The sequence below is a fragment of the Eleutherodactylus coqui genome, chromosome 4 (assembly GCF_035609145.1).
Source record: "Eleutherodactylus coqui strain aEleCoq1 chromosome 4, aEleCoq1.hap1, whole genome shotgun sequence".
Lineage (NCBI taxonomy): Eukaryota > Metazoa > Chordata > Amphibia > Anura > Eleutherodactylidae > Eleutherodactylus > Eleutherodactylus coqui.
The window spans coordinates 136,390,361-136,415,223 of NC_089840.1; the positions used below are offsets into that span (position 1 = coordinate 136,390,361).

Sequence of the window (24,863 nt, forward strand, 5' to 3'; positions counted from 1 at the left end):
CTTACATTATACCGTACACTGCAGTGGAATTTTGTAGTGAAATTCGCAGCTGTAATTCTGGGATGTGTGAACTCACCCCAATGGGAGCGTTCGCATCTCTTATGTGTTTTGAATCAACTCTTCATTTTAGCTTACAAATACAATACTATAAAATGTAAAAGGCTTGGTTAATTGAAAGGAGTGAAGAACGTAAAGTAAAAATGATTGTGGTGCTGTATGGTCTTTCAATTAAATACAGTACACAAAATGTTATTTAATTTTGGTTTAATTTGCTGAAAATATCTGGACCAAAATAAGGAAAAAAAATACCAAAAGACAACAATGTCTCTGAAATTCTTCCCCCTTATATCATGCACCCATCCAAAACCTTTCAGTAAAAGACCCCTTTTATATCACGTGTGAGATCCACTTTACCGTATCACTTTTAGACAAGGATCAAAATGCAGGTCAAGAGGAAAAACACTCCCCAAATATTATAACCACTTAAGCTGCAATCCAATACTCAATTTTATCTAAGAAAAGGTAGAAGAATGGATTTCCTGTGAAGTGATGTAAAAGGGGCCCATTGTTCCTCTCCAGTAACAATAAGGAGCGCAGCTTGTTTGTCAACTCCCTCTCACAAAGTCTCTCCAATTCCACACTGCTGAAGGGGGAAGATGCGTTTCCCGCAGAGAGAAGCTCAATGACCAGATGAAAAATAATTCTTGCTTTTTTTTGGTAAATATTAAGATAAAAAAGGCAAAAAAGTTGGGTTTAGTTTTTACTCCTGGCGCTTTTATAATTTGATTACTAATCAGGGTTATGGGATCATTCATACAAGCATATTTGCACGTGTAATACACAATGTATAGAACCCATTGATTTCAATGGCTTCATTTATATGAGCGTATTTCACGTGTGATTGTGCGCAAAAAAAAATAACCAACACGATTTTTTTGCATTTCTGTAAGCAAATGTAGTGCATTTGCACACACGCTTGTTGGTACGGGCAAAAAAAAAGCATATTTTGGTCATACAAAAAAATGCCAAATTGAGTTTATGCCGTGAGACCCAGTCAGTGTTTTTTTCTCTCCAATCACTTAAAAAAAATATATATTACAGATATCCGTACCAAGTCTCAAGGTCATCTGTGTGCACACGGCTATGAAAACAGCATCAACACACATTCCAGTTTACATAAAAAACGTTTGCACTGGATTACTGCCCACAATGTGCAAATAAAACCTTCTCTCCAGAAGTTGATGGACTAAATTATATTCCCAATCTTTCTGCTTTTAGTGCTATGAAGTTTATTTTAGTCGCAGAGCTTAATCCATCAAATCAGTTTTTTTCCCCTTTGCCTTGTACTTTCATGTAGACTGGGGTATTACATTATAACATCAAGTAGAAGGGGAAGTTTCAACTGAACCATTGAAGAAAATTCAAGTCACTCATCCACATAACCATTTTGTAGAACACAGCAGAAGTAGTATATACAAAGGTGTGCCCGCACAATTAAATATACAAATACAATATGTCGCTTGTATTGTAAGCACACAAAAGGCAGCAGCTTGTAAAGGGATTAACCTGAATTATGCAGCACATCACATGCCCTGATTCAGTGCAAAAAAGTTGGATGTCACCATAGTTGCCACATGCAGCTCTTAACTTTTTTTTTCCTCTCTTTTTTTTTAAAAGTACTTCATACTCCTTCGCAAAACTTTGATTCTATCCTGACATTGTTATCAGATTTTGACATTCTTAAATCATGTGTCGGGCAACATTGAAAGTCTCACGTAACTTTTTACTTCAAAAGTCTCCTTATTGTAGCAAGCATAGACAGAAGGTAGCTTAGCTCAGCTTTCGACCAATGAGCATAACAGTCCTGTAAATCTGCATCGCTTCTTCTTCTGCTACACCTAAAGACAGACAGCTCTCTGCTATCCGTGCCCGATAGCACCCCATATCCCAAAGTCTAGGAGCATCCTTATCAGGATCTTCATCTGTGTCTAGTTTCAGAAGATCTTCAGCAGAGACACTGGCCCTCATATGTCTAGTTTTAACTCTTGGATGCTCTCTGTATCGAGTGGGAAAGTCTAGTAACTCAAAAGACTCTGTTGAAAGTATACTTTCTTGGCTAATTGCAGACTGTAGTTTGTCATGAACTAGCATGCCCTTGGGTAACTTTTCATTTCTTAAAGAACAGTCTACAGCATCAAAAGACAACTCAGGCGCTGCTCCAGCAGAAGAGAACCTTCCATTGCGCTTGAGAATTCCTTTCCTAGCTACACTGGTAGGTGGCTCTTGTTGTCCATTGGTTCCAGTAGTGGAAGCTTCCATACTTGTTGGCACAGTAAATACCGGAGATGAAAGTGCATCGTTTTCACCCGTTAAGCCTTCATTGTGCTCAGTAGAAGAGTAGTAGCCAGACTCTCGCTGCTGGGGCTTCTTTAAAATACCTTTTTTAGGAGCAGGTGGCACAGTAGGGGGCTTTTCCTCTGAGTCCTGAGGTGCCATCACTTGACAAATATTTTCTCTCTTGGATCGTTTCAGTGAACGTTGGCGTGTAACTGTTGCTCCTGGAAGATGTTGGCGTAAAAACGAGCGCATCTTAGAGCCATTATCCCACAAAGGACGGGAGGATTTGCGAAACCATCCACCAACAGCTGATAATGGTGAGGCTTTGGTAGGTTCTGGTTCACTAAGTGGCTGTTGATAACCCCAGTTCACCCACCAGTGAGAGGCTACATCAGTCAGGCTGGCCCGTCTCTCAGGGTTTACCATTAGAAGCCATCGAATAAGTCCACATGCATCTGCAAACAGAAGGGCAGGTTATTAGTGGGAAACAGGAAAAGGCAAACAAGAGAAACACCTAAAAAATAAATACCACAATATTTGTAAGTAGGAGTTCCTGAGCCGGTTGGTATAATTTGCAAACAAGCTAAGGTATGGGAGATGGGACTCCAAGCAACAGAAAGCTCAGGATACTTACCAGAGGGTTGGCTTGGCTCTTTATAAGCACCACAGCTGATCTGAGTCACTAGCTTCTTGTAGTCCTGCCCATCAAAGGGCATGCAACCATGAACCAGAATGTACAGCAGAACTCCTAGGGACCAGCTATCAACCTAGAAGATACGACACATGTTATTTACTAGCCAACACTGGTATTTCAATAGAGTATACAAGTTTTAATCCAGCATCATGAGGACGTGAGAGGTGCCATATCACATAACTTATATATTTTTCTAGAATCCTCTTGATAATTCAAGAGATCAATAATTCCAATTAACGTCTACGGTATAAAACAAGGGTCGAGCGCCTTCAAGGAAGCAGACCAATATAAAATAAAAATTTAAAAAAAAGTTTGATATTTAAATTTTCCTCCCCATGATAGGAATTTGCTAGAGATGAGCGAACCTACTCGGGCACACCCCTTTTTCGTCTGAGCGCCGCGATTTTCGAGTACTTCCGTATTCAGGCGAAAAGATTCGGGGGGGCGCCGTGGGTGAGTGGGGGGTTGCAGTGGGGAGTCGGGGGGAGAGGGAGAGAGGGGGCTCCCCCTGTTCCCCGCTGCTACCCCCTGCTCCGCCACACCTCCCCCCACCCCCCGGCGCCCCCCCGAATCTTTTCACCCGAGTATGGAAGTACTCGAAAATTGCGGTGCTCGATCGAGCATTTACTCGAAATGAGTAGGTTCGCTCATCTCTAGAATTTGCAAAAATCAGTCTGTTCAGTCTTTGCTTCTGGTGTTGCCAAATCCCACATTAGTCTACCTACACACGATTTACCCACAGATGTGAGAAGTTCCTGTCAAAAAAAGGCCTTCCATCACTTCAGTAAGGTAGCAGTCCTCCAGACCGGCTTTCAACCACATCGAAGGTTCGGAAAGAATTTCCCATAGTTTTCAGTTGGAAATCTTGCATCACATGGCGTGCAATGCTTTTTCCTGTCATATTGAAAACAATGGGTGACACTGCGATTTGTTCCTGCACTGCAATCCGGAAAAGAGGAAGGGGGGGTGGGGGTGGATGTACTATTACATTCCTTGCTCCCCATAACCTCGTCCAACAGCACCAAAAGTTATAAGCTCCCTTTGAGGCAATGGTCATACATCAAGCTCTAGACAGATTTCTAAACAGAGGTGGATACAAGATTCCTGCTCTTGAGATCAGCAGGGGTCTCAGAGGCAAGAGCCGACCAATAAGTAAGTTATTCCCCGTGGATAGGGAAAAACTCAAGTCTTGGTACAAGCTCTAAGGTACATTTATATAGTACAACTGTTAGGCGCATAAGCACCCAACAGTCTTCCCCAATGACTAGCTCTTGTGCTTTCACATCAGAGATAGTCAAGTGAATGAAGGTGAAGTGTGCTGGAGGTTTCCTCCAGCCACCTCCATTCACATTGGCCAAAGACTAGCTGACTTTTTACACTGAGTGAGAAGTCACTAGTCGCTTTGCTTCAACTCACTGAAATGAAGAGTCTAATGAGCAATTTCTCACTCAGTGCCCTGTCAGCGGCTGTGTAGAGAGGATGACCATCTCCGAAATTGCCCCATGTAAAGGTGCCTTAAGCAGAGATAAGAAAATTAGGCAACTCTTCAGATTAAAGGATACTTCCTGAAGCAGACTTTCTGCTTTCTTCTCAAAGGATCCCTAGCCTTATAGAATCAATCTCCTATACAAACTTTTAAATTCATAATCTGTAATTTAGCAGCCATCAGGTCTCATTGAAAATGATTCAGTAACTAGAACTGTTGGCTTGCAACAGTAGAGACCTATAAAAAGGTGGCCAAACACCTTAAAGCCTCCCTCACACAGGGCATTTGCAGAAACGCAGTGTTTTTCAACGGTGCGTTTATTGCAGATTCCGCCCGGTTTCAGCCGCGCTGGCATACTTTATGCCAGCGTTTTGGCAGCCAAGGATGCTGTAAAAAAAAAAAAAAAAAAAAAAAAAAAAAAGAGCGATACTCACCTAGCTGCTGCAGTCCGGGTCGCGACCGCTGGTCTCTGCCACTGATCCGGGCTTTCTCTGCACTAACAAGTCTATTGCCGTAGGCCAGGTTTGAGAACCCCGCCTCCAGCAATAGAGTGCTGTGATTGGGCATTGAGCAAGCGCCGACAACCAATCACAGCCCTTCATTGACTGTCTCAGCCAATCAGAGCTTGCCGGCGCTGATTGGCTGAGAGTCAATCAAGGGCTGTAATTGGACATCGAACGCGCCGATAACCAGTCACAGCACTATTGCTGGAGGCGAGGTTCTCAAACCTGGCCTACGGCAATAGACTTGGGAGTGTTGGAGAAGCCCGGATGAGCGGCAGAGACCAGCGGCGGCGACCCGGACCACAGTGGCTAGGTGAGTATTACTTCCTTTTTTTCTCTCTACCTAGCTGGGACTGATTTTCGGGGTAGGGCTTCTATTGCAAGCCCTCACCCTGAAAATCGGCGAGCGGTTAACGCTGCCAAAAACGCGGCACCAAGTGTTGCAGCATTTTCAGCAGTGCTAAAACCGCTGCCCATTCATTTCAATGGGTGACGCAGGGCTGAAAACGCCCCAAAGATAGAACATGCATCGCTGTCAAAGCGCAGCATTGGAAGTCGCTGCGTTTTCAGCCCTGTGTGAGCAGCCCCATTGAAATGAATGGGAGTGTTGTACAGCGTTTAGCACTGGGCTGAAAAGGCAGAGCTAAACGCTGTACAAAACGCCATGTGTGAGGGAGCCTAACAGTCAGTTGAAAGCTCATTTGGCCCCATACACATTTTATGGTGAGCCAGCCCTGAAAAATATTGGTCGGCTGTCAGCTAGTGTGTATGGCCACCTCAAGTTCAAACGTGTATGTGCTCTGTGTTTGCATCGAGATCTTATGGCTTCAGTCCAGTCACAAAAGATGAATTAGCCAAAAAAAAATAAATAAATAAAAAAAAACTGGACCTACTGCATGCTACAGGAAAGTTACATTCCGCAGTGCTGTACAGAGATAATCAATCACTGACCCCAATACACATACTAATGCATAGGAGGAACTCTATTAACTTATGTTTTTGTGTATGGAAATACTGGGGGGGAAAAACATGCAGAACAAACACTCCATGCAAGCTGCCAAGTGACTATTTGGTATGGAAACACCATTACGAAAATGGCATGCGTCTGTATATAATGCAGAAAAATATATTCTCACCTCTGGTCCTATATATGGCCTGCCATTGACTATCTCTGGAGATGCATAGAGTGGGCTACCACAGTAGGTCTGAAGATAGCTGTCCGATTGGTAGATGTTGGAAAGGCCAAAATCTGCAATCTAAAAACAAAACAATTTATGATCAGACTTTTAAAATGAGGCATCTAGACTTACAGCATTAAATGAACGAGGAAGAAAAGGTTAAAGAACGCTGCTGAGCAGGAAGAGGAGATCAAATGTTCAGGATCCTGTATGTAAATGAAAGAGGAACATTCTCGCTCCCCTCCCTCCCATGTTTGCATAGCTATACTGGATCACTGCCAACATGGAACAGGTTTCTCGCTAGAGGATAAAGTCCACAAACGGCACAAACAAGTTCATTTAAAAAGTGCTGCATTTTGGTTAAAGAACTAGGCACTTGCCACCATGGAGACAATTCACACTTCCACGCGCTGTGAGAAGCACTGGCCGACTTATAAACTAAAGTGGGGAGAGGAAAAAAAAAAAAAAGAAGGACGTCCCTACTTAATATATCAGTATTTTTTTTTTACATCCGCCACTTAAAAATAAGTTGCAGTAGGCTAAGGCCTCATGTTCACTAGAAAAATACAATCCGCGCAGAATCTGCTGCAGATTTGCTTTAAATGGTATTTTTTTGCATGCGGATATCCCCACCTATACATAGCAATGTGACCGATCTGCGTGGAATTCGAGGCAAAATGGAGCATGCTGAGTTTTTTTTTCCTGCCCGTGAAAAACGCAAAAAAAAAAAAATAAAGATTTAAATGCCATCCGCGGGTGCAAAATTCAATTTAATTGACTACGGATGGCCAATTATTCCCTATGGGCAAGATTGAATGTGGATTCCACCCACGGAATCCGCAATTCAATTTTGTTAGTGGACATGAGGCCTTAATCCCCATTCCTGCAGAAATACAATCATTTCATTACAAGTGCCTGAATCCTGCCAAGCTGTAGGCCCAGAGAACCAGTAGTCACTCTTCTACAAGGGGAGCAGCTGAACTCCATGCTCCGGGAAATCAATGACCTTGGTGCATTATCAGAGTTGGAGAGATAAACTGACTAGTTCTAGAAGGGAATTCCCAGTGTGAAGCCAATTTCTCAGCAGATCCAGTGAGGCTTTGTTCATAATGCTTCCCTATGGGAGTAGTTCTTACTTCAGCGACATTTGACAATGTGGTGATGAAGCGGAGATCTCACATCAAAGCAAGTGCATTAAGATATGTCTAGCTGTTCTGCACATGCGTGAGTGATTAGCTGTCCTTTTAATCCTCTATGGCTGCAAGAGCATACTGCAATCTTCAATACACAGTAAACCATGTGAATGATCCCTATATAGAAGGTTTAAAGTCCTTTTAATAAGGAAATTTTGTTTTGCATGTAAAAATTTAAAGGGGCTTCCTCATTAAAGCGTTAATGGCTAGTACAATAATTTCAGCGCTTGGACAGTCCAAGCAGCTAAATAGTAGACTGTCTGAAACCAGCCTCACTCCAGAGCCAGCTGGCCTGACTTTACAATGTAGCTGCAGGTAAGTGAGCGTCACTGTGTGGTAACCACCAAGTGCCAACAGTTGGACCTCCCAGATCACAGACCGATGGTGTACCAAGTCACTAGACCAATGCTTCTATACTGTATAAAGAAGACCCAACAGCTAAGGTATGCGAGTTCTGTTAATAATCACACAGGAGGTACTTAGAAGAAGTGGAGATATGAGATTAGGTAGTGACTGCTTTGTCTGCACTCCTTCCCCGCCACACTTAACAGTACAGCAGTCAGCTTCTGTCAAGCATTAAATACTCACCTATAAGTAACACAAGAATGCGGTGAACTCCATAGCAAGCCACTATAATTCACCCGATTCAACAGAAAATCACTGGACTATGGACATCTTTGGGGACAGATTCTCTCACCTATATGCATGTATTTTGGACTGACAGTTCTTGTAATGGAGGTTTAATTAAAAATGTTGCATTGTTTGTCTTCTGCAGCTTCTACATATCACTGTACATAAATACTGCAGTCCGAGTCTCAACAGGAAATCAGTAAGGCTGGACTGATGCTTAGGTGTCAGCTCTATCGCTTTTCTTGAAGCCTCACCAACAGATCAGTTGATTTCAACATGGATTCGCAGAAGACTTTACACTTTAAAGTGAAGGGATGAAGTCTGCTGTGAATCTGTGTCAAGATCCACAACAAGTGGTGTAGCTTATTCTGCTATATGTGAAAGCACTCCAAGGCCAGCTGCACATGTGTGCATTTCCTGCATATTACGGTCACACACAAAAAAGCAGCATGCTCTGTTTTCCAGCTCATCTGCACACCAAAAGTCCCCATAGACTTCAATGGGGATGCGAAAATGCATGCACAATATGCTGGGAGATTGTAATTACACAGGTAAAGAACACGTGTATCACACATCTTAAACTAATTAGGCCAATTATCCATTTCAATGGCTGGAGCTTCGGTGCATATTTTTTTGCACACGCAAATGCACACACCTTGCGCATGCAAAATATATGCAGAACCATGCAGAAAAGCAACGTTGATTCCAAAAGAAAAAAAAAAGTTGTGCTTATGCATGTGCAAATACACATATGCTCGTGTGAAGCTGACCATACCCACAGTGCCTATATACAGCGATATGTAGACATTGCAGAAATCAAACAGTGCAGGGTTTTTTGTATTTTTTTTTAAAGAAAACACTTATTAATGACCAACAATGACTGGCAGACAAAAATACATGCATTTAAGCGGAAAAAAAAAAATCCCCTTAGGGCTCATGTCCACGGGCAAAATAAGAATTAAAATCCGCAGCAGATTTTAACTCTTCTCCTGCCCGCGGATCCGCACCCCATAGGGATGCATTGACCACCCGCAGGTAGATAAATACCCGCGGATCGTCAATAAAAGGGATTTTAAAAAAATGGAGCATGGAAAAATCTGGACCATGCTCCATTTTCGTGCGGGTCTCCCGCGGGGACGGCTCCCGCGGGCTTCTATTGAAGCGTATGGAAGCCATCCGGATCCGCGGGAGACAAAAAAAAAAAATAGGATTTTACTCACCCGCTCCGTTTCTTCTCTTAGCCGCGGCGTCATCTTCTCTCCGTCGCGGCCGGATCTTTTTTCTTCGGGCCGGCGCATGCGCGGGGCACGTCACCGACGTCATCCTGCGCATCCGCCGAGCCGAAGAAAGAAGATCCGGCCGTGACGCAGAGAAGATGACGCCGCGGCGAAGAGAAGAAACGGAGCGGGTGGGAGGTAAGTTTATTCTTATTTTCAGCGCTCATGTCCGCGGGGCAGGAGGGACCCGCTGCAGATTCTCCATGGAGAATCCGGAGCGGGCCTGATTTTCCCCGTGGACATGAGGCCTAAAGGATGTACATGGCCTTTAAATTGCCGATTCACACACATTGCGGACAGCATGGAGGCTCAGTTGGTAGTATTGCAGGCTTGCAGCGCAGGGATCACCACTGAGCCAGTGTTCTCTACCTAACCATGGTTAATGAGATGCTATAGCCCATGCTCACCTTCACATTTTTGTCTTCATCCAGAAGAATGTTTTCAAGCTTGAGATCCCGATGCACAACGCCATTCTGGAAGGACATACAGATTAGCACATTTGTGATGAAATAAAAAAGCAGCAACATATTTAATGTGTGATCTAAGACATAAGCCTACCTCATGACAGTACTGAACAGCCAATACAATCTGCCTAAAGAATCGTCTGGCCTCCTGTTCACTGAGCCGCTGCCGCTCACTGATATAATCGTACAGGTCACCTTGGCTTGCGTACTCCATCACAATGACGATTTTGCTACTGTTCTCAAATACTGTAACAAGAGAAAACATGTGTTAAAATGATTAACTGGGGGGAGTTTGTATAGAATCTCCCATTAACAATCACTGCTTATTATATCTGTGGGATCCTTTAGCCCTTTACTAGAATTTTTCTAACCACCCAAATATCTGATTTCTCTGACCCTTGCAGTATTTTAGGATTACCTCTGACATAGGTCCCGACACTTTATAGAAGAGCACCAACACCCATCTAATATTCTAAGAGGCAGCAGACAGAAGAGGGTGGAGCAGATACACGTGAGCCTCCATAAAGAACCTAAAGTTCAGGGTGTGATTTCTCTTGATTTCCCAATAACAAGCTTGGAAAAAACAACGGAGGAAAGGTGGATGTACTTAATATGGGTGTGCGATCACATGTAATAGTTTAACACCATCCCAAGTGATAATATGCTAATCACAGGTGTCTGAACAGACAAAGGGCAACCCTTGTAGTAGGACTTCAAGGCATAACAGTTCTCTATACTATACGTTATGTACAGCTTGTTCCAATAACACGCAGCCCCTTAATATAGTATACATTGTTATGCATCTACCTTTAGCTAGTGATGCTACAAAAATAACATCCTCATTAATGGGGACTGTCTGTAGTAAGCATCTTACACCCCAGCATGCGTCACCTCCGCAAACATATCCAATGACAAATAGATACATTATTGCTTTCATGTCATCCAAACTGTTCCTTTAGCTCCCGCATATACAGTAATCTGATATCTCAGGCTCCGCTATACCTATTGGCATGCCCACATTTTAAAGCGCACATTCATTAAATGCAGGTTCACACTTGTAGGTGAGGAAATTTCATCCTCCCCAATTTCCATCCAGTTAGGCCCCCTGTCCGCGACTGAATATTGCTAGCGATATTCCGCCACAGGGGAGGAGGGGGGAGCACTAAAAATGTCTCCATGATGAGCCTATAATGATAGGCACACCGCGGAGTATCGTGGCATGCCACGATTTTAATCACGTGAGCAAAAAATCACTATGATTTTCTGCTCATATGCAATAGGCTGCGCTTTCTATAGTTATCCTATGGAAAGCGTGTCATGCGGGCTCAGAGTGCGATTTATCGCCACGGATCTCGCAATGACACCTCGTGCGTGTACAGCCAGCCTTAAGAAGGAAAGTCCTCTTGTATTAAGTGAGGGACACAGCAGGGAAATCAAATTTGGTATTTCGTACAGCAAGAGACAAGTCTGCAGACAGGGAATCCATAGGAATTCAGGAAAGTTTTGAAGTTTCCTATAAATAAAAAGTGCCATTTATCTAAGCCCCCAGTCATCGGACATTGATAAGTAGGATGTGGAAACCACAATAGAACAATCAGTTATTGCCTTTCCTCTCCATTAGGCCAAGCATCCTTAGGGACCTTTCAAATACGACTGAATCACTCTGCAGGACGCAGTCAAATCTGCAACTGTGGAATTCCACATGAAACTCTGCAGATTTTGATGCAGAACTGCAGGCAGGTTTCCAGCTATTTCCAATTCTGTATTAAAATCTGCAGGCTTTTACATGCTTGTGATGCATTCCGTGACATTAAATCCATTTTGCTGCTTCTTCAAGGCCTTTAGTTTAGCTGAATCTGTGCTGCACTATCTGCACATGCTCAGTAGTAACACTCCTCTACAGACCAGAAGAAGGCGGCACTGGGCAGCGGGCATGCTGCACTCCGCTCAGAACTACTAGAACAGGAAAACTCTATTAAAGTAAAAGCATACCTAAAACTTTCAATAAACTTTGCATAAATCAATAATCCAGTGTAGGTTACCTCCAGGGCTGTAGAGTCAGACCCTTAGAAAATTGAAGAGTCAGAGGCTTGGCCCACAACTCCACGGCCAGGCAGGGTATCTAAATTATCCGCCGTCATTGGTGGCTCAGTTATCAGAACACTATTGCCTAGAGTATGTGACTTAGAACTATTAGAAACGTATATATAATCTGTATACCAGTATAAGGATCTATAAGCTCTTTACCATTCAAGTCCATCACTTGTAGGAGCCTTTAAGAATACAAAGGCTAGAAAATGACAGTCCATTTCCAGTAAAGTCACTGCCACAGGTGGTGGATCTGCTTTATAACTTTATAGCCATGTTATCTTCCAGATAAGCAGCTGTCCTTTCTTTACAACCCTCTGCACTTTCGTTCCAAGTACAGCAAGGCAATAAAAACCTGCACAAGTTCATTTTAGATTGATGATCTAGGGTGTCGTTATCTGTAGCACCTCAAGATCCACAACAGTCATGTGAAGTCAACCTTTCAAAATTGTACTAAAGCACAGGGAATAATGAAATGGCAATTATCAGATAGAAACTAACCGACGACCCCTTTTAAACATTTCTACAAGTCCCCCGCTGGCAGCCCCAAGTCTCCTTGCTGGCTAAACTTTTACAGGCTGCTGCCAGCGCTGTTCAATAAACAGGCTGCTGCAGCTGAGGGCTCAGCAACGATCATTGGCTGCAGCAGCCCCCATTTACGAACGGCACAGGCTGACTGCAGCCTGTAAAACGTTACGTCACAGGTAAGACCAGGAGCAGCTGATGTTTTTGAGACAGCAAAGCAGTTTTCACAAAAGTTTTAACTGAAAACCCCTTTAAGACAGGAGTGCTGTTATATGAAGTGTTGACATCTGTCATAGCAAACCTCAGTCACCATACCCAGGGGCCGCTTCATATGAGCGTATTTCGCTGCCTGCATGAGACAGTAGTGCAGCAAGTATGCAATGACATTGTGTGCCACCGATCGCCATGCACATGACATGAACATGTGCGACCAGATAGAACATGCTGCAATCTGTATTGTGCACAATGTGTGTTCGACAACATAGGAGCCTATGGCAGATTGGTCAGCATGTTCCATGCGCGTAATACTCCATCACCACACTTTTGTGTAAAGGAGCCCCAGGTTTCAGAAACATGGGCATGCTATATGTTTTACAACTAAATATTACTATATTTTCGCTTTCCAGCACGCTGCAGTAACGTCATTGTGTAAAAGTCCCATTTACAGAGCAAGAGTCCCTATGAGTAATCTTGGCTGCCGCTCATCAGTTTGACTCATATAGTCAGATGTAGCCTTCACTTTCTTCCCCAAGACAGACCTTGCCTTCTGTTGGGAGGTGATGATGCAGCACACATGCCCAAGCGCGCCCTGTACCCTGCAGCCAGTCTGCCTGTGCCAGCTTGCCGCTGCCCAGGATGCAGTGTGGGTGCGGATGTTGGTCTTTACTGTTTTATAAATACGAGGCACATAAGGGATCCTTACTCATAGGATTTATGTGCTCCATTAGTGTTAATTACAAACAAGCTTTCTAGCCAACGTGAAGCCGCAGGGCTTACAAAGCATCATCACAGATACATTGTGTTCGCTCACATGGCCTTTACTCATCATCTGCCTTCAGCGTGGGATTATTCCGGCAGCGCAGATATATGGCGGCTTATTCACACTTAGTTCTTCTTACCTTCATATATAGAAATGATATTAGGATGGCACAGGGAACTCATAATCTCAGTCTCCCGTCGAATATGAAGCATTTCTTGTTCGTTTTTTATACGGTTTTTGCGAATTGACTTGATTGCCACCTGGGAACGACAGAGTAAGCAGGAAGGTTTTAGAAGCATGTTTTACCAGAGTGCACAGTTTAGAACAGTGGAGATTATATAGAGCTGTGGATTGTGTCATCCATTACCTACATAGCACCAATATATTCATATACTATATAAGCAGTGTGATAATTACGCCATTTTCTATCCCCAATGAGGCTCACAATAGGTTTGCATACACTAGGATCCATTTCACAGGAAGCCAAGGAAAGCATTTGTCCCATCTGGAGCACCTTTCTCACACAAACGTCAGTTCAGTCAGTGATCAGCCATTAGGCTCTGTTCACACCTGCACTGTGGCGTCCGACACGGGGCCTGTCAGAAGATCAGGAGCTCATCATGTCAACTGGCCGTTAGGTTCTAGTCACATCTGCTCCATTCAGAGCCTGCAGTGCACATCCGGCATGAAATGACAGACAAAACAAAGCTGTGCATGCAGGACAGGTGCAGGAACTGAACGGACCCCCTCATCTTCAATGGGGTCTGCTCGGTACAATTTTGATCCGTTATGAGATGGATTCAGTTTTTCTGCTCCCATAACGGATTACCTAGCGCAGATGTAAAGTTAGCCTTGGAGGACATGCTGGGTGGGGTCCTCCATCTACTGTATCCTTAGACTCTACAAGACATATGTAAAGTTGCTGTCCTGTTGGGTCAAACCTTTTATGTATTAGGCCGGATTCACACAGCCGTAAGAGTTGCACCCAAGGAACTCACCACTTGTGTCAGACAGCACCCAGACATAACTGACAAGAATAGGATATGCAGCAATTTTCTTTGTTCGTATGGACCATCAGTTTGACCAGGTAACCACCGACTAATGGGGCCTTGTGTTGTCCATAGAATACATAGACATGGCCTGAAGATACAGCCGTGTGAATTGGCCCTTCGTATGTTTTTGGAAGGAGACCCACAAAATGATGGGGAGTTCATACAATATCCATGCAAATATCATCCCCGGTTGGGCCAAAAAAAAACAAAAAACCAACTCCTGATGCTACAAACTGACCACTAACTATTTGCACACAAGCATGGATGCACATAATACTCAATAGTGATCATAGAACAGACTTAAAAAAAAATTCCCAGTTAATGATTGTAATACAAGTTATGCAAATAAGGAAGATGGACCAATACCTCTGCAGCGCCACCTATTGGATGGCAGAATTCCTGCAAATCAATGTCCGACCCTTTATACAGGTCTTTAGAACACTGATTGGGAATTGAAAACCAAGCTAGAATCCATACACAGACAGCTGTTTTAGGGGTTTTGCCCCTCATCAGCGGGCAGTAGGATTCTGACTTGGCTAGTGAGGCATCATCTTTCCTTAACGAGAGCCCCTATGTGGTGTGCAGAGACACCTAGGAGGTAAGTGAAGAGACTTATAAAGGCACCAGAATCCTACTGCACACTGATAAGGGGGAAAACCCCCAAAACAGCTGTCTGTAGGGATTCTCGATTGACTTTCATTGTTCTAAAGACTCGTATAAAGGGTCGGACATTGATTTGCAGGAATGCTGCCATCCAATAGGTGGCGCTGCAGAGGTATTGAATATATTTCCCAGAGGAGCATGAATTTCCTTATAAGTCTCCTCACACCTTCTAGATGCTCTCTTTAAGGAGTGATGATACCCCTCTCAACCCCAACATACATTAGTTGCACTTCACATCCCAAAGTAGTTGATAAGAGGGAATACGTGATGCACAGCCAATGAAAAGTACTTCAAGTTTACAGTCCTTTTAAAACAAGCCACAGAGAATTTAAGCTCTGAGTTTCAATCACCTGGCAGGTAGGGCAGAACCTGATCTTTATGGCTCCCATATTAAGGGTCACGGCACTGGAAGGAGAGACTGTGGCAGGCAGCCAAGAAAGGAGCTTTACTCCTCTTAGCACAAAAGATATGTTTGAGAGCCGGAAAACGTTTCAATTAAGCAGCACATTAATGGAGAAAAGTTTATGAGTTTACACCTCACATCCATCCCTGCTTTTACCTTTTCAATAAGCACCTTTATAGAGCAGGAAGCAGAGCAGCATTCCTCACCCCAAACGTCAGGCACCACAGAAATAAACCTGACGAATGGGTTCTCTTTACACTGACAACAAGCATTAACTAGCAGAATATAACAGGCGCCGGGAGCAGCACCTTCACTTTCTGCAAGATACTCTGCAGTGGGAATCTTTAAGATTTGCTCCTAGAAGGCGCGCCAAGCGTAGAGGGGGAACAAAGAAGACAAAACACAAAAAGGAACTCAATCAATTGTAGGAGCAGGAATGCGGAAATAACAGAGACCCAAAGACAGATAAAGAGGATGTGTGTCACATGGGGGTTGGAAGGAGATTCTTGTTCCCAAGATGACTTATTAGGGATGGGGGATCATGTAGGGGCTGTCACAACGCTTGGTAAAGAAATGCCTTGTTATTTCAGGTGGGGGACGCAGCAGTGGAAAATTTGTTGCATCACTCGCATGATTTAGTTACTGGCTTTGTTTATGTAACCAGGAAAATTGGTCACAACTGATCTACTCAGGTACCATAAGCAAGCTGAATGATGACTCATTACGTAGCCCAGTAGTGATAACCATCAGTATACTGCCCGTGGATGCCGAGAAGCCCGTCTGAAGAGCAAGCTTATTGCTAACTCAGTCAATGACTATATACAAGATGTAGGCCTTGTATTAAATATTTTCCGTATGGACGACAATTTTGCTACTAGTTTCTGGCGGTTTCCATCCGTAGGCTTCCTACACATTGGCCCAATATCTCACTAGTCAACGTGAGGCGTTTTACTGGTAAAAATACCTCCCATCACTTCAGTAATGCTGCGAACCTCCAGCGCGGCTTTCCCCGGAGGATCGGCAAGCGGTTCCCATTATTTCTGTGAGAACCCTGACATCGCATAGCGTGCGAGGTGCTTTAATATCCAATTGAAAACAATTATGAGGAACGCAAAAATATAGGACATGTGGCAATTTTTTTCGCACACTGCAATGTGGCAAAACATCGCTCATGTGACACTCCATTCAAAAGAATGGGGTTCGTATCCCTCACAAGTTGTGAAACCGGCCTTAGGAATAGGTTGTGATATATTTGGGAGCAGACCACTATGTATCAGCAGTGCAGTAAGCATTTTCCTTTTACATTATACTAATGGTGCCAACCATATATGGCACAGTGCGAGTATAACTCTCGATGGCGGAACATGCTCCAATGGGAATCCATACTCTTCATTCTGCAACCGCTTCTGTGAGGACTGGAGCAAGAAATCCACACTTCCCATCAATTGGCGAGTACATATAAGGGGTCCTGCAGAGACACTGTCCATTGTGGGCAGCTACAGTAGATTAGTGGGCGCACTCATCAATAGGGTTGTAACATGAATGGTTTATATAAAGGCTCGTTTAAACCACTGTATTTGCACAGCGGAACACGCAAGCAATTTCTGCAAGTGTAATATGCAGTGAATAAAAGTCATTGACTTCAACACGTTTATTCAAGGTTTTTTTGTCTTGTTACACACACACACACACACACACACACACACACACACACACACACACACACACACACACACACACACACACACACACACACACACACACACACACACACACACACACACACACACACACACACACACACACACACACACACACACACACACACACACACACACACACACACACACACACACACGTCCTATTTTGCTGCATATTACAATATGTCACTGTAGAGAGTGGGCTGGTACAAATAAATATGTAATAAATACACAGCTTTCTTGCATATTTGTGCGCATAAAGACATGAAGGTGCAGGCAAAATATGTGGGTGTAAGTGATTTTCAGTCATGTGTACTTACGCCCATGTGAAGAAACGAAAGAGAAAGCGTTTAAACTACTAAAACAAGAAGGCAGCGAAGAAGTGTTAAAATCATACAGGGGAAAAAACTAAATATTATAGAAAGATCAAAATTGCTAAGGAGGAGGCAGAAAGAATGATTGCTAAAGAGCAAAAATAACCCTAAACTAATCTTCAGTTATATTAGCAGCAAACGGATTTACACTGAGAGCACTGGCCCTTTAACAAATAATGCAGGAGGAATCATAGAAGAAGATGATGATTGGGGAAGGGGGGGAGGGGGGGGGGGGATGTCAAATTTATTAAACATTTTCTTTTCAAGTGTATTCAAGAACGAAAAGGAAATGTCACACCGGATGCAGGGAAATAGAACTATTGATGGGGTACAAAGAAGGGCAACTAAATTAAAGGTGTTCTGACACTTTAAATTTTTTTTTTTTTTCTCACCTTGCCTGGCCAGGACCAATGGCCAGGCATGTCCCCTCCGTCTGGCATCTTCTTCTGTGGCTTGTAGAAGCAGCGCAGGAGCGGTCAAAATGACCACTTCCTGCTCAGCTCTGTCCGTCAGTCACTTCCGAGGCGAACGGACGGGCCGCCCACAGCAAGCACGTCACAAGCAGTGCTTGCTGTCGGTGGCCCATCCGTCCTGACTGAACTCCGAGATTCTGCGCGTGCGCAGTGGAGACGCAGCCCGTCCTGACTCCTGTCAGAGGGCACCTCTCCACTGCGCATGCGCGCGATCCCGGAGCGGTGCGGCTCGTGGAGGAAGAAGCAGAAGAACAGCGCCTGCCGGGAGATGACCCCCCCCCCCCCCCCGATGTCAACAACAACAGGAGACAAGGTAAGTATCATGTTTTTATGCTTTAACAGCCATTAAATCGTGGGTTCCCTGTGTCCATTAGGCAGACCAGGGAACAATGGCTGGTAAAGCATAAAAAAATTATTCATGTCAGAACCCCTTTAATAAACAGAATGAGAGGACTGGAATACCCACAGCACTATCAAAATTGGGATTATTTACCCTGGAAAAGACGGCTAAGGAGCGATCAAATAACTATGTATAAATACATTAGGGGACAATACAAGGATCTCTCCCATGATCTGTTTATACCCAGGACTGCGACGGTAACAGGAGAGCATCTGCTACGTCTAGAGGAAAGCAGGTTTCATCAACACAGAAGGGGTTCTTTACTGTAAGAGCAGTGAGACTGTGGAACTCTGCCTGAGGACGTGGTGATGACAAAATCCATAGGAGTTTATAAAGGGGGACTAGATGTCTTTCTAGAGTGCTACGATATTACAGGATATAGACATTAGGTGACCAGCGGGATTGTTAATTAAATTGCACAAATAGGAAAAAAAAAAACAACGCACAGTATGCCCTATTTTCCTGTACATTTACGCAGAGATAGAACACATCTTGAACTCATTAAACTAATTGACTTTGTGCATACGTGTGCGCATTTACACATGTCCATTGATTTCAATGGAGTCCTGCGGTGCGTACACACCAAGATAGGTCATGCCATGTTTTGTGCCATAGTGTGAAAAAGATAAGCCCATATGAATGAGCCCATTGAAATCAATAGGTTCTATGCACTGCGATTTGGACATAATACGCTGAGCGAACATTCATGTGAACAAGCTCTAATGAGCAAATCTTGGAGTTTCCCCGAGCGGCTCCAGTTATCATGGTTGCTAAAACAGTCCTAATTTGTGAGCTCATCCTGCCGCAGAGTAAACACGTGTAAAAAAGAAAACTCCAAAGAAAAACAGAAATAATACACACCTGCTATTTTTAGCAACTGTGCTGCGCCCACGCTAGGAGGAGTTGGCCCGCTCCCAGATCGGCGATGTGTCATTGTGATGATAGGCTAGACACAACTGCATGAGACACATAAGGGCAAATAAAGAAGGTTGACACTGGAGAAGCATTATCTACGTGGTAGCCGAGTCACTCAACCCAATAGCCAATATCTAATACAGCAGCAGAGAAGGGGTTAAGAGCAGAGCGTGTGACCGTAGGCCAGGACACAGCCTGGAATTTGCTTCATAAAGGAGGCCGAGCCTTTATCCAGAGATTACCGACTAGTGTAAATGTTTGCGAGCCAATCTGCTATTGTGCGTAACCGTGCAACAGTCAAAAGCGTGCGAGAAGAATTCCATCCCTGAATCCACCATCGCCGGGCGCTAGTGGTAACCCAGCGAGTGCGACAACACCAACACTAGAAAACAAATCAACACTAGAGGCACTTTTACGCATCACTTCTTAACGGGGAAACATGATTTTCCCCATTCAGAATTCCACGTGTAGCCTTTACCCATTGATAGGGCAAATTCCACATGCGGATCCGTGCTGAAAACCGCTGCACAGAGCCCTGGATTATGATGCAGAATATGCTGCGAAAAACTCCACCACGTGAACATGACCGCGTGCAAAATGCCTAAGGGGGATAAGATCGTGCAAGACTCGAACGAGGTCTTACACACGAACAATGTTTTCCCAGATCACATTTTGAATGGGGATCAAATCGTGGCAAGTCCTATCTTTGGACATGCCCTCGTATCGCCTATTTTTTTAAAATGGGGCTGGCAGTAGCATCGCACCACATGCTAGGTGCGTGTGATTTAAGGTCTCCCACTGAGAACAGTGGGAGGACACTCCGCGATCCTCCAGCTGACAGTCATGGCGGAGGATCACTACTTCCCCAAAGTAGCAATATGAGAACAAAAGCCTCACATCCAGCGGGGAAAACAATCAAAACACGTTGACGAGTGCGATATCAGGCCGTTAATCACAGCCCGATATCGCACACGCCTGTGTGACGTTAGCCTTAAGCTGGGCTCACACGAGTGCAATTTCACTGCATATTACATGGTGAATGGATCCAGTGAAAGTTCATTGATTGTACATAAAGGCCCATTTAGACCTAACGATATCGCTCAATGCCGTCTTTTGAACGAGAATCGTTGGGTCTAACTGCACGAACGTTGTGCAGTTTTTGTCATCAAGTCGTTCATCGTTGACTTTCAGCAAGCTGAAAGAGAATGAGAAGCCTTGTCAGTGCCACGCATTGAGTTCTAAGCGGGATACCACTAATGCTATTGTTTCAGCTGGTATCCTGCGTGGAGAACACAGCCAGGAGTATGAAGACGACAGCAGTCCAGCTGTGTTCTGCATACCCCGCTCGGAGCGCTCAGCTGTATACCAGCTGTGCGCTCTGTGAACACAGCAGGAGTATGCAGAAGAGAGCGCTCGAGCTGTGATCCGCATACCCCGCTCGGAGCGCTCAGCTGGTATACCAGCTGAGCGCTCCAAGAAGACAACAGCTGTATACAGAAGATAGCGGCCCCGCTTACCCTCTGCATACAGCGTGAGCCTTCATTTACACACTTATGTAAAGTGAGGGCTCAAAACTGTCACTCAAACTGCCGTCTGAGCAAATTTTGAGCGATCATCTTGTCATGTAAACGCACGTGATTATCGCTCAAAAGATGTCTTTTGAGCGATAATCGTGTCTAAATGGACCTTAATACGTGCGAAAAAAACCACAGCATCTTCTATTTTGCTGCAAATTACATGCGATGGAGCCCATTGTTCTCAATGGGTGCCTAACCAACGTTGTACATATGCAATTCCACCGCGTACGTGTGGCAGTTATATGTGCCGTAGCAAAGCGACAGAGCAGGAAGTTTAAACAAAAAATAAATAAAATAAACCAGGAAGAATGCGTGAGATACGCTGTTATCTGCAGTCCCAAATCGCTGCCATACGCAGCAATAGGCCGGCTCCCCGCAGTAAAGCACTGCACAATACACGTTTTACGCTTACAGTCGTGCGAGCCCGGCCTTATATCCAGTGTTCGGATTTTGCATAGCATGGGAACATAAGGCTGGTGTCACATGAGCGTGTTCACATGAAGCGGGTGACATCTGCAGCAGATCTACAACACAATGGATTCATCAGATATTTTCCACTGCAAACAAATCTGCATCAACTTAGATAGAAGTGAACGCAGCCCAAGAGGGCAAAATACAAGAGGCCGTCCCAGCGGCACACCATCACATTACTGGAAGCCCAGCCAGTACCTCCAGTCATAAGGACTTCACTGAGAAGACATGTCTGCCAAGTCCCAAGGGCAAGATGCATTGTAATGCCAAGTAGTACTGCAACTCCTCAAGAACAGGAACAAGACAGACAAACAACCTTGTGCAATCAAGTCTGTGAATCTGAAAGTGGAAGGGAGCCAACACTCAGGTGGAGCGGCCCAAATACAAAAGTAACAGACAATTTCCCAGAAGCGTTCTTGCCTGCAGCGGGACCCAGAGAAGGGCAGGGTGGTACAAATACGGCGGCACACCACCTGCTGCTCTAAAGACCCTCTTACACTGCAAGATAAGGTGAAGAAAAAGAAACAAGCGGGTGGGCCAGTGATTGTCCAGTGTAAACGCATGTGACACAGATGATATACAATCGGGGAGTTTTGATCCTAACGGCTCCTTCCCATCCCCTCTGTAGACACACGGCTCCCCTCAGCTCGGCAGGGGTCTCCTAGGGGAGCTCAATGATTGACTCCATGGCCTTTCAATATCACCTTCTATATGGGAGGCTGCAGATACATTGTTGCCTGGTTTTGGGTCACTGTATGCCAACCCTGTATTGTGTTATCTGTGTGTGTGTGAGGGGGGGGGGGGGGTAGTTATTATAGGACACCCTGGTTTGACTTTATAATCACCTTTAAGGATGCAAAGCTTGTTTAATAACATTTTTGTTCCCATTTCGGCATTTTCCCTTCTTTCTTGTAATTAAGTCTTCTATTAATAGAAATAGTAGGTCGCCCGTTTCAGCGATTATCTAACGATCCAACCCCGGCCGCTCGTTCCCCGCACGCGGTCACATCCAACAATCGTACAACCCACCATTAGTTCCATGATAGTTGCCGGGGGTAGAAGGCCTTCAGACGCTTTGATGCCAGTCTGCCCGCTTCTGCAGGATGGACTTCCATGGTAATTTACAGGGGGTTTACCTTTCTATAAAGTTCCTCCAGCTAACCCTCATCCGCGGTCACATGTGCCCCCGAGAGATGGCGCTAGACATGGGATCCCACAGATGGACCCCCGTACATGGGGTGCAGCGCTGCCAGCCCCGCAATCACACCCGCCTCCCGCACCGGAGAGCAGCACCTCCGCAGTCACACACCCGCCTCCCGCAGACAGCTCGGCGGCTCTTACCTCCTTGCCCTGCCGGTCTCGGGCTCTCTTCACCGTGCCGTACGTGCCCTTCCCCAGAGTCTCCAGGAACTCATAGCGGTGCTTCAGGTTGTGCTTGTGAAGATGCCTCTTGACCGCCTGGCGGCGCAGCCCGCCGTCCCTCAGCTCCATCCCCGGCAGAGAGCTCCGTGCAGCCGGGGGCCCCGTACAACAGATAGCCGATGGCAGCAGCTCCTCCTTCTGTATGCGGAGAACTAACTGCAGGTGAGACACAACATTCTACCGGTACTTTCCTCCGCCCCGCCCACTTGTCGCCCATTGGATGCGTTCCTCACCTACTGCTTTCCGCCCCTCCTCCTCCACCAGCTGATTTGCTGCTCCTCCAGCTATAGTATCTACTACGCCCCTTCCGGGAAAAGCGGCAGGTGAGGGCAGGAGGAAAGCACCACGCAGAGCTCTGCGTACCTGGCGAGCTGGCAGTATGGCGGCCTCGTACTAGTCGGGGAGAACAGCTGTGATCACAGACTGTCAGCGGCGGCAGGAAAAGTCACAGAGTGCAGAAAAGTCCCATATGTACGGAAGAAACGCGTTGTGTAAATGGGTTAATAAACTAGTTGCAAAGTGCCGATTCTCGGAGCGCGGATCTGCACATTTTTTTACGAACAGAGTGCAGCAACAGTCAGCGCTCCTCTAATACCACAAGAAACCTCTACTGATACATACCGGTTGTCAGTAACCTCCCTCATATGGAAGGAGTATATATGTGTGTATATATATATATATATATATATATATATACACACACACACTCTCTCTCTCGTTGTCAGAGCAGTCCCTCATCTAGAAGTTGTTGGATGGAAAGAAACAACAGGGTACTAGAGCCTCCATGCCGCCCATATCACATCTTGTATCCAAGCTAGAGGTGGTACAACAGGGTACTAGAGCCTCTATGCCCCCCATATCACATCTCGTATCCAAGCTAGAGGCGGTACAACAGGGTACTAGAGCCACCATGCCCGCCCGTATCACATCTTGGATCCAAGCTAGAGGTGGTACAACAGGGTACTATATAGCCTCCATGCCCACCTGTATCACATCTTGTATCCAAGCTAAAGGCAGTACAACTGGGTACTAGAGCCTCCATGCCCACCTGTATCACATCTTGTATCCAAGCTAAAGGTGATACAATAGGGTACTATAGCCTCCATGCCCACCTGTATCACATCTTGTATCCAAGCTAGAGGCGGTAACACAGGGTACGAGAGCCACCATGCCCTCATCACATCTTGTATCCAAGCTAGAGGTGATACAACTGGGCACTATAGCCTCCATGCCCACCTGTATCACATCTGGTATCCAAGTTAGTGGCCATAACGTGGTTTTCATGCGGTGTGATGTAACTGTGACAGTAGGAAATCCTACTGTCAAAGTCTTAACCTAAGTGCTTAGTTTATGGCATCACACAGCACTAACTTGCCATGTGATGCAATGCGATTTTAACATCAGAAACCCCCATTACCTTCTTCTGACAAAATTGCGTGATTTTATTGCACAAGAAAATCACGGGTAGCAGCGCCTCGATACTAAAGAAAAAAGCATCACTGACGCTACAAAATCGCGTGTACAGAGCAGCAATTTTGTAGCAGCGATATCGCTGTCGCCCATGTGAGAGAGGCCTTAACTTCTACAGGGTAAAAAAAAAAAAGTTTGCTTCTAAGGGTTGGCATGGGCGGTCTCACTGCATGTGTATGTGCATGTTACGTCTTTGTTGCATATGTGCATTTCTTTACATCTGTGTGTCATCAGTTTTTCACGTGTACAAATAAATAACGCAGGGAGGCCAATTGATGTCACCTGTCATCCGTGTTCCCTGCTGTAATAGACCTACATGGGCGATTCTAGTTTGTGAATACAGACCAGAATAGGATATGTTGTAGTGGGCCACGTAAAAAATGCCCTTGTGAAGATCCCAGTTTTTAAGGATTTGCCTGCTCTCCGTGTTCAGTCCGTTAAAAACAGGGACTGCAAAAACCCTTGTGGGGATGAACCCTTAGGAAAACCTGCAAAATCTTTACTGTGGATTTTAGGCCAAAATTCTACAGCAAAGTAAAGTCCAATTTACGTGACAGTTAAAGCCAATTCCGCCCAAATTCACATACAC

General features: G+C 44.9%; 1 protein-coding gene across 1 annotated transcript; it reads right to left on the bottom strand.

Moving 5' to 3' along the window:
• Positions 1–247: 247 nt before the first annotated feature.
• On the bottom strand, positions 248–22,973 carry NUAK2 (NUAK family kinase 2). Its single transcript, XM_066600169.1, has 7 exons — positions 22,724–22,973; positions 13,494–13,614; positions 9,857–10,008; positions 9,706–9,771; positions 6,157–6,276; positions 2,972–3,104; positions 248–2,792 (listed from the first exon to the last, which is right to left on the bottom strand). The coding sequence occupies exons 1-7, from the start codon at positions 22,871–22,873 to the stop codon at positions 1,831–1,833; spliced, it is 1,704 nt and encodes a 567-aa protein (XP_066456266.1). The 5' UTR covers positions 22,874–22,973; the 3' UTR covers positions 248–1,830.
• Between the last annotated feature and the right edge of the window lie 1,890 nt (positions 22,974–24,863).

What these genes read in the sequence shown, in the direction of transcription:
- NUAK2 (XM_066600169.1), bottom strand. Translation starts at nt 22,873, where the DNA reads ATGGAGCTGAGGGACGGCGGGCTGCGCCGCCAGGCGGTCAAGAGGCAT. An exon ending in TATCATTTCTATATATGAAG is followed by an intron (nt 10,009 to 13,493) that starts GTAAGAAGAACT and finishes CTCTTGTTACAG; the next exon opens with TATTTGAGAACAGTAGCAAA. An exon ending in CTGTTCAGTACTGTCATGAG is followed by an intron (nt 9,772 to 9,856) that starts GTAGGCTTATGT and finishes ATGTCCTTCCAG; the next exon opens with AATGGCGTTGTGCATCGGGA.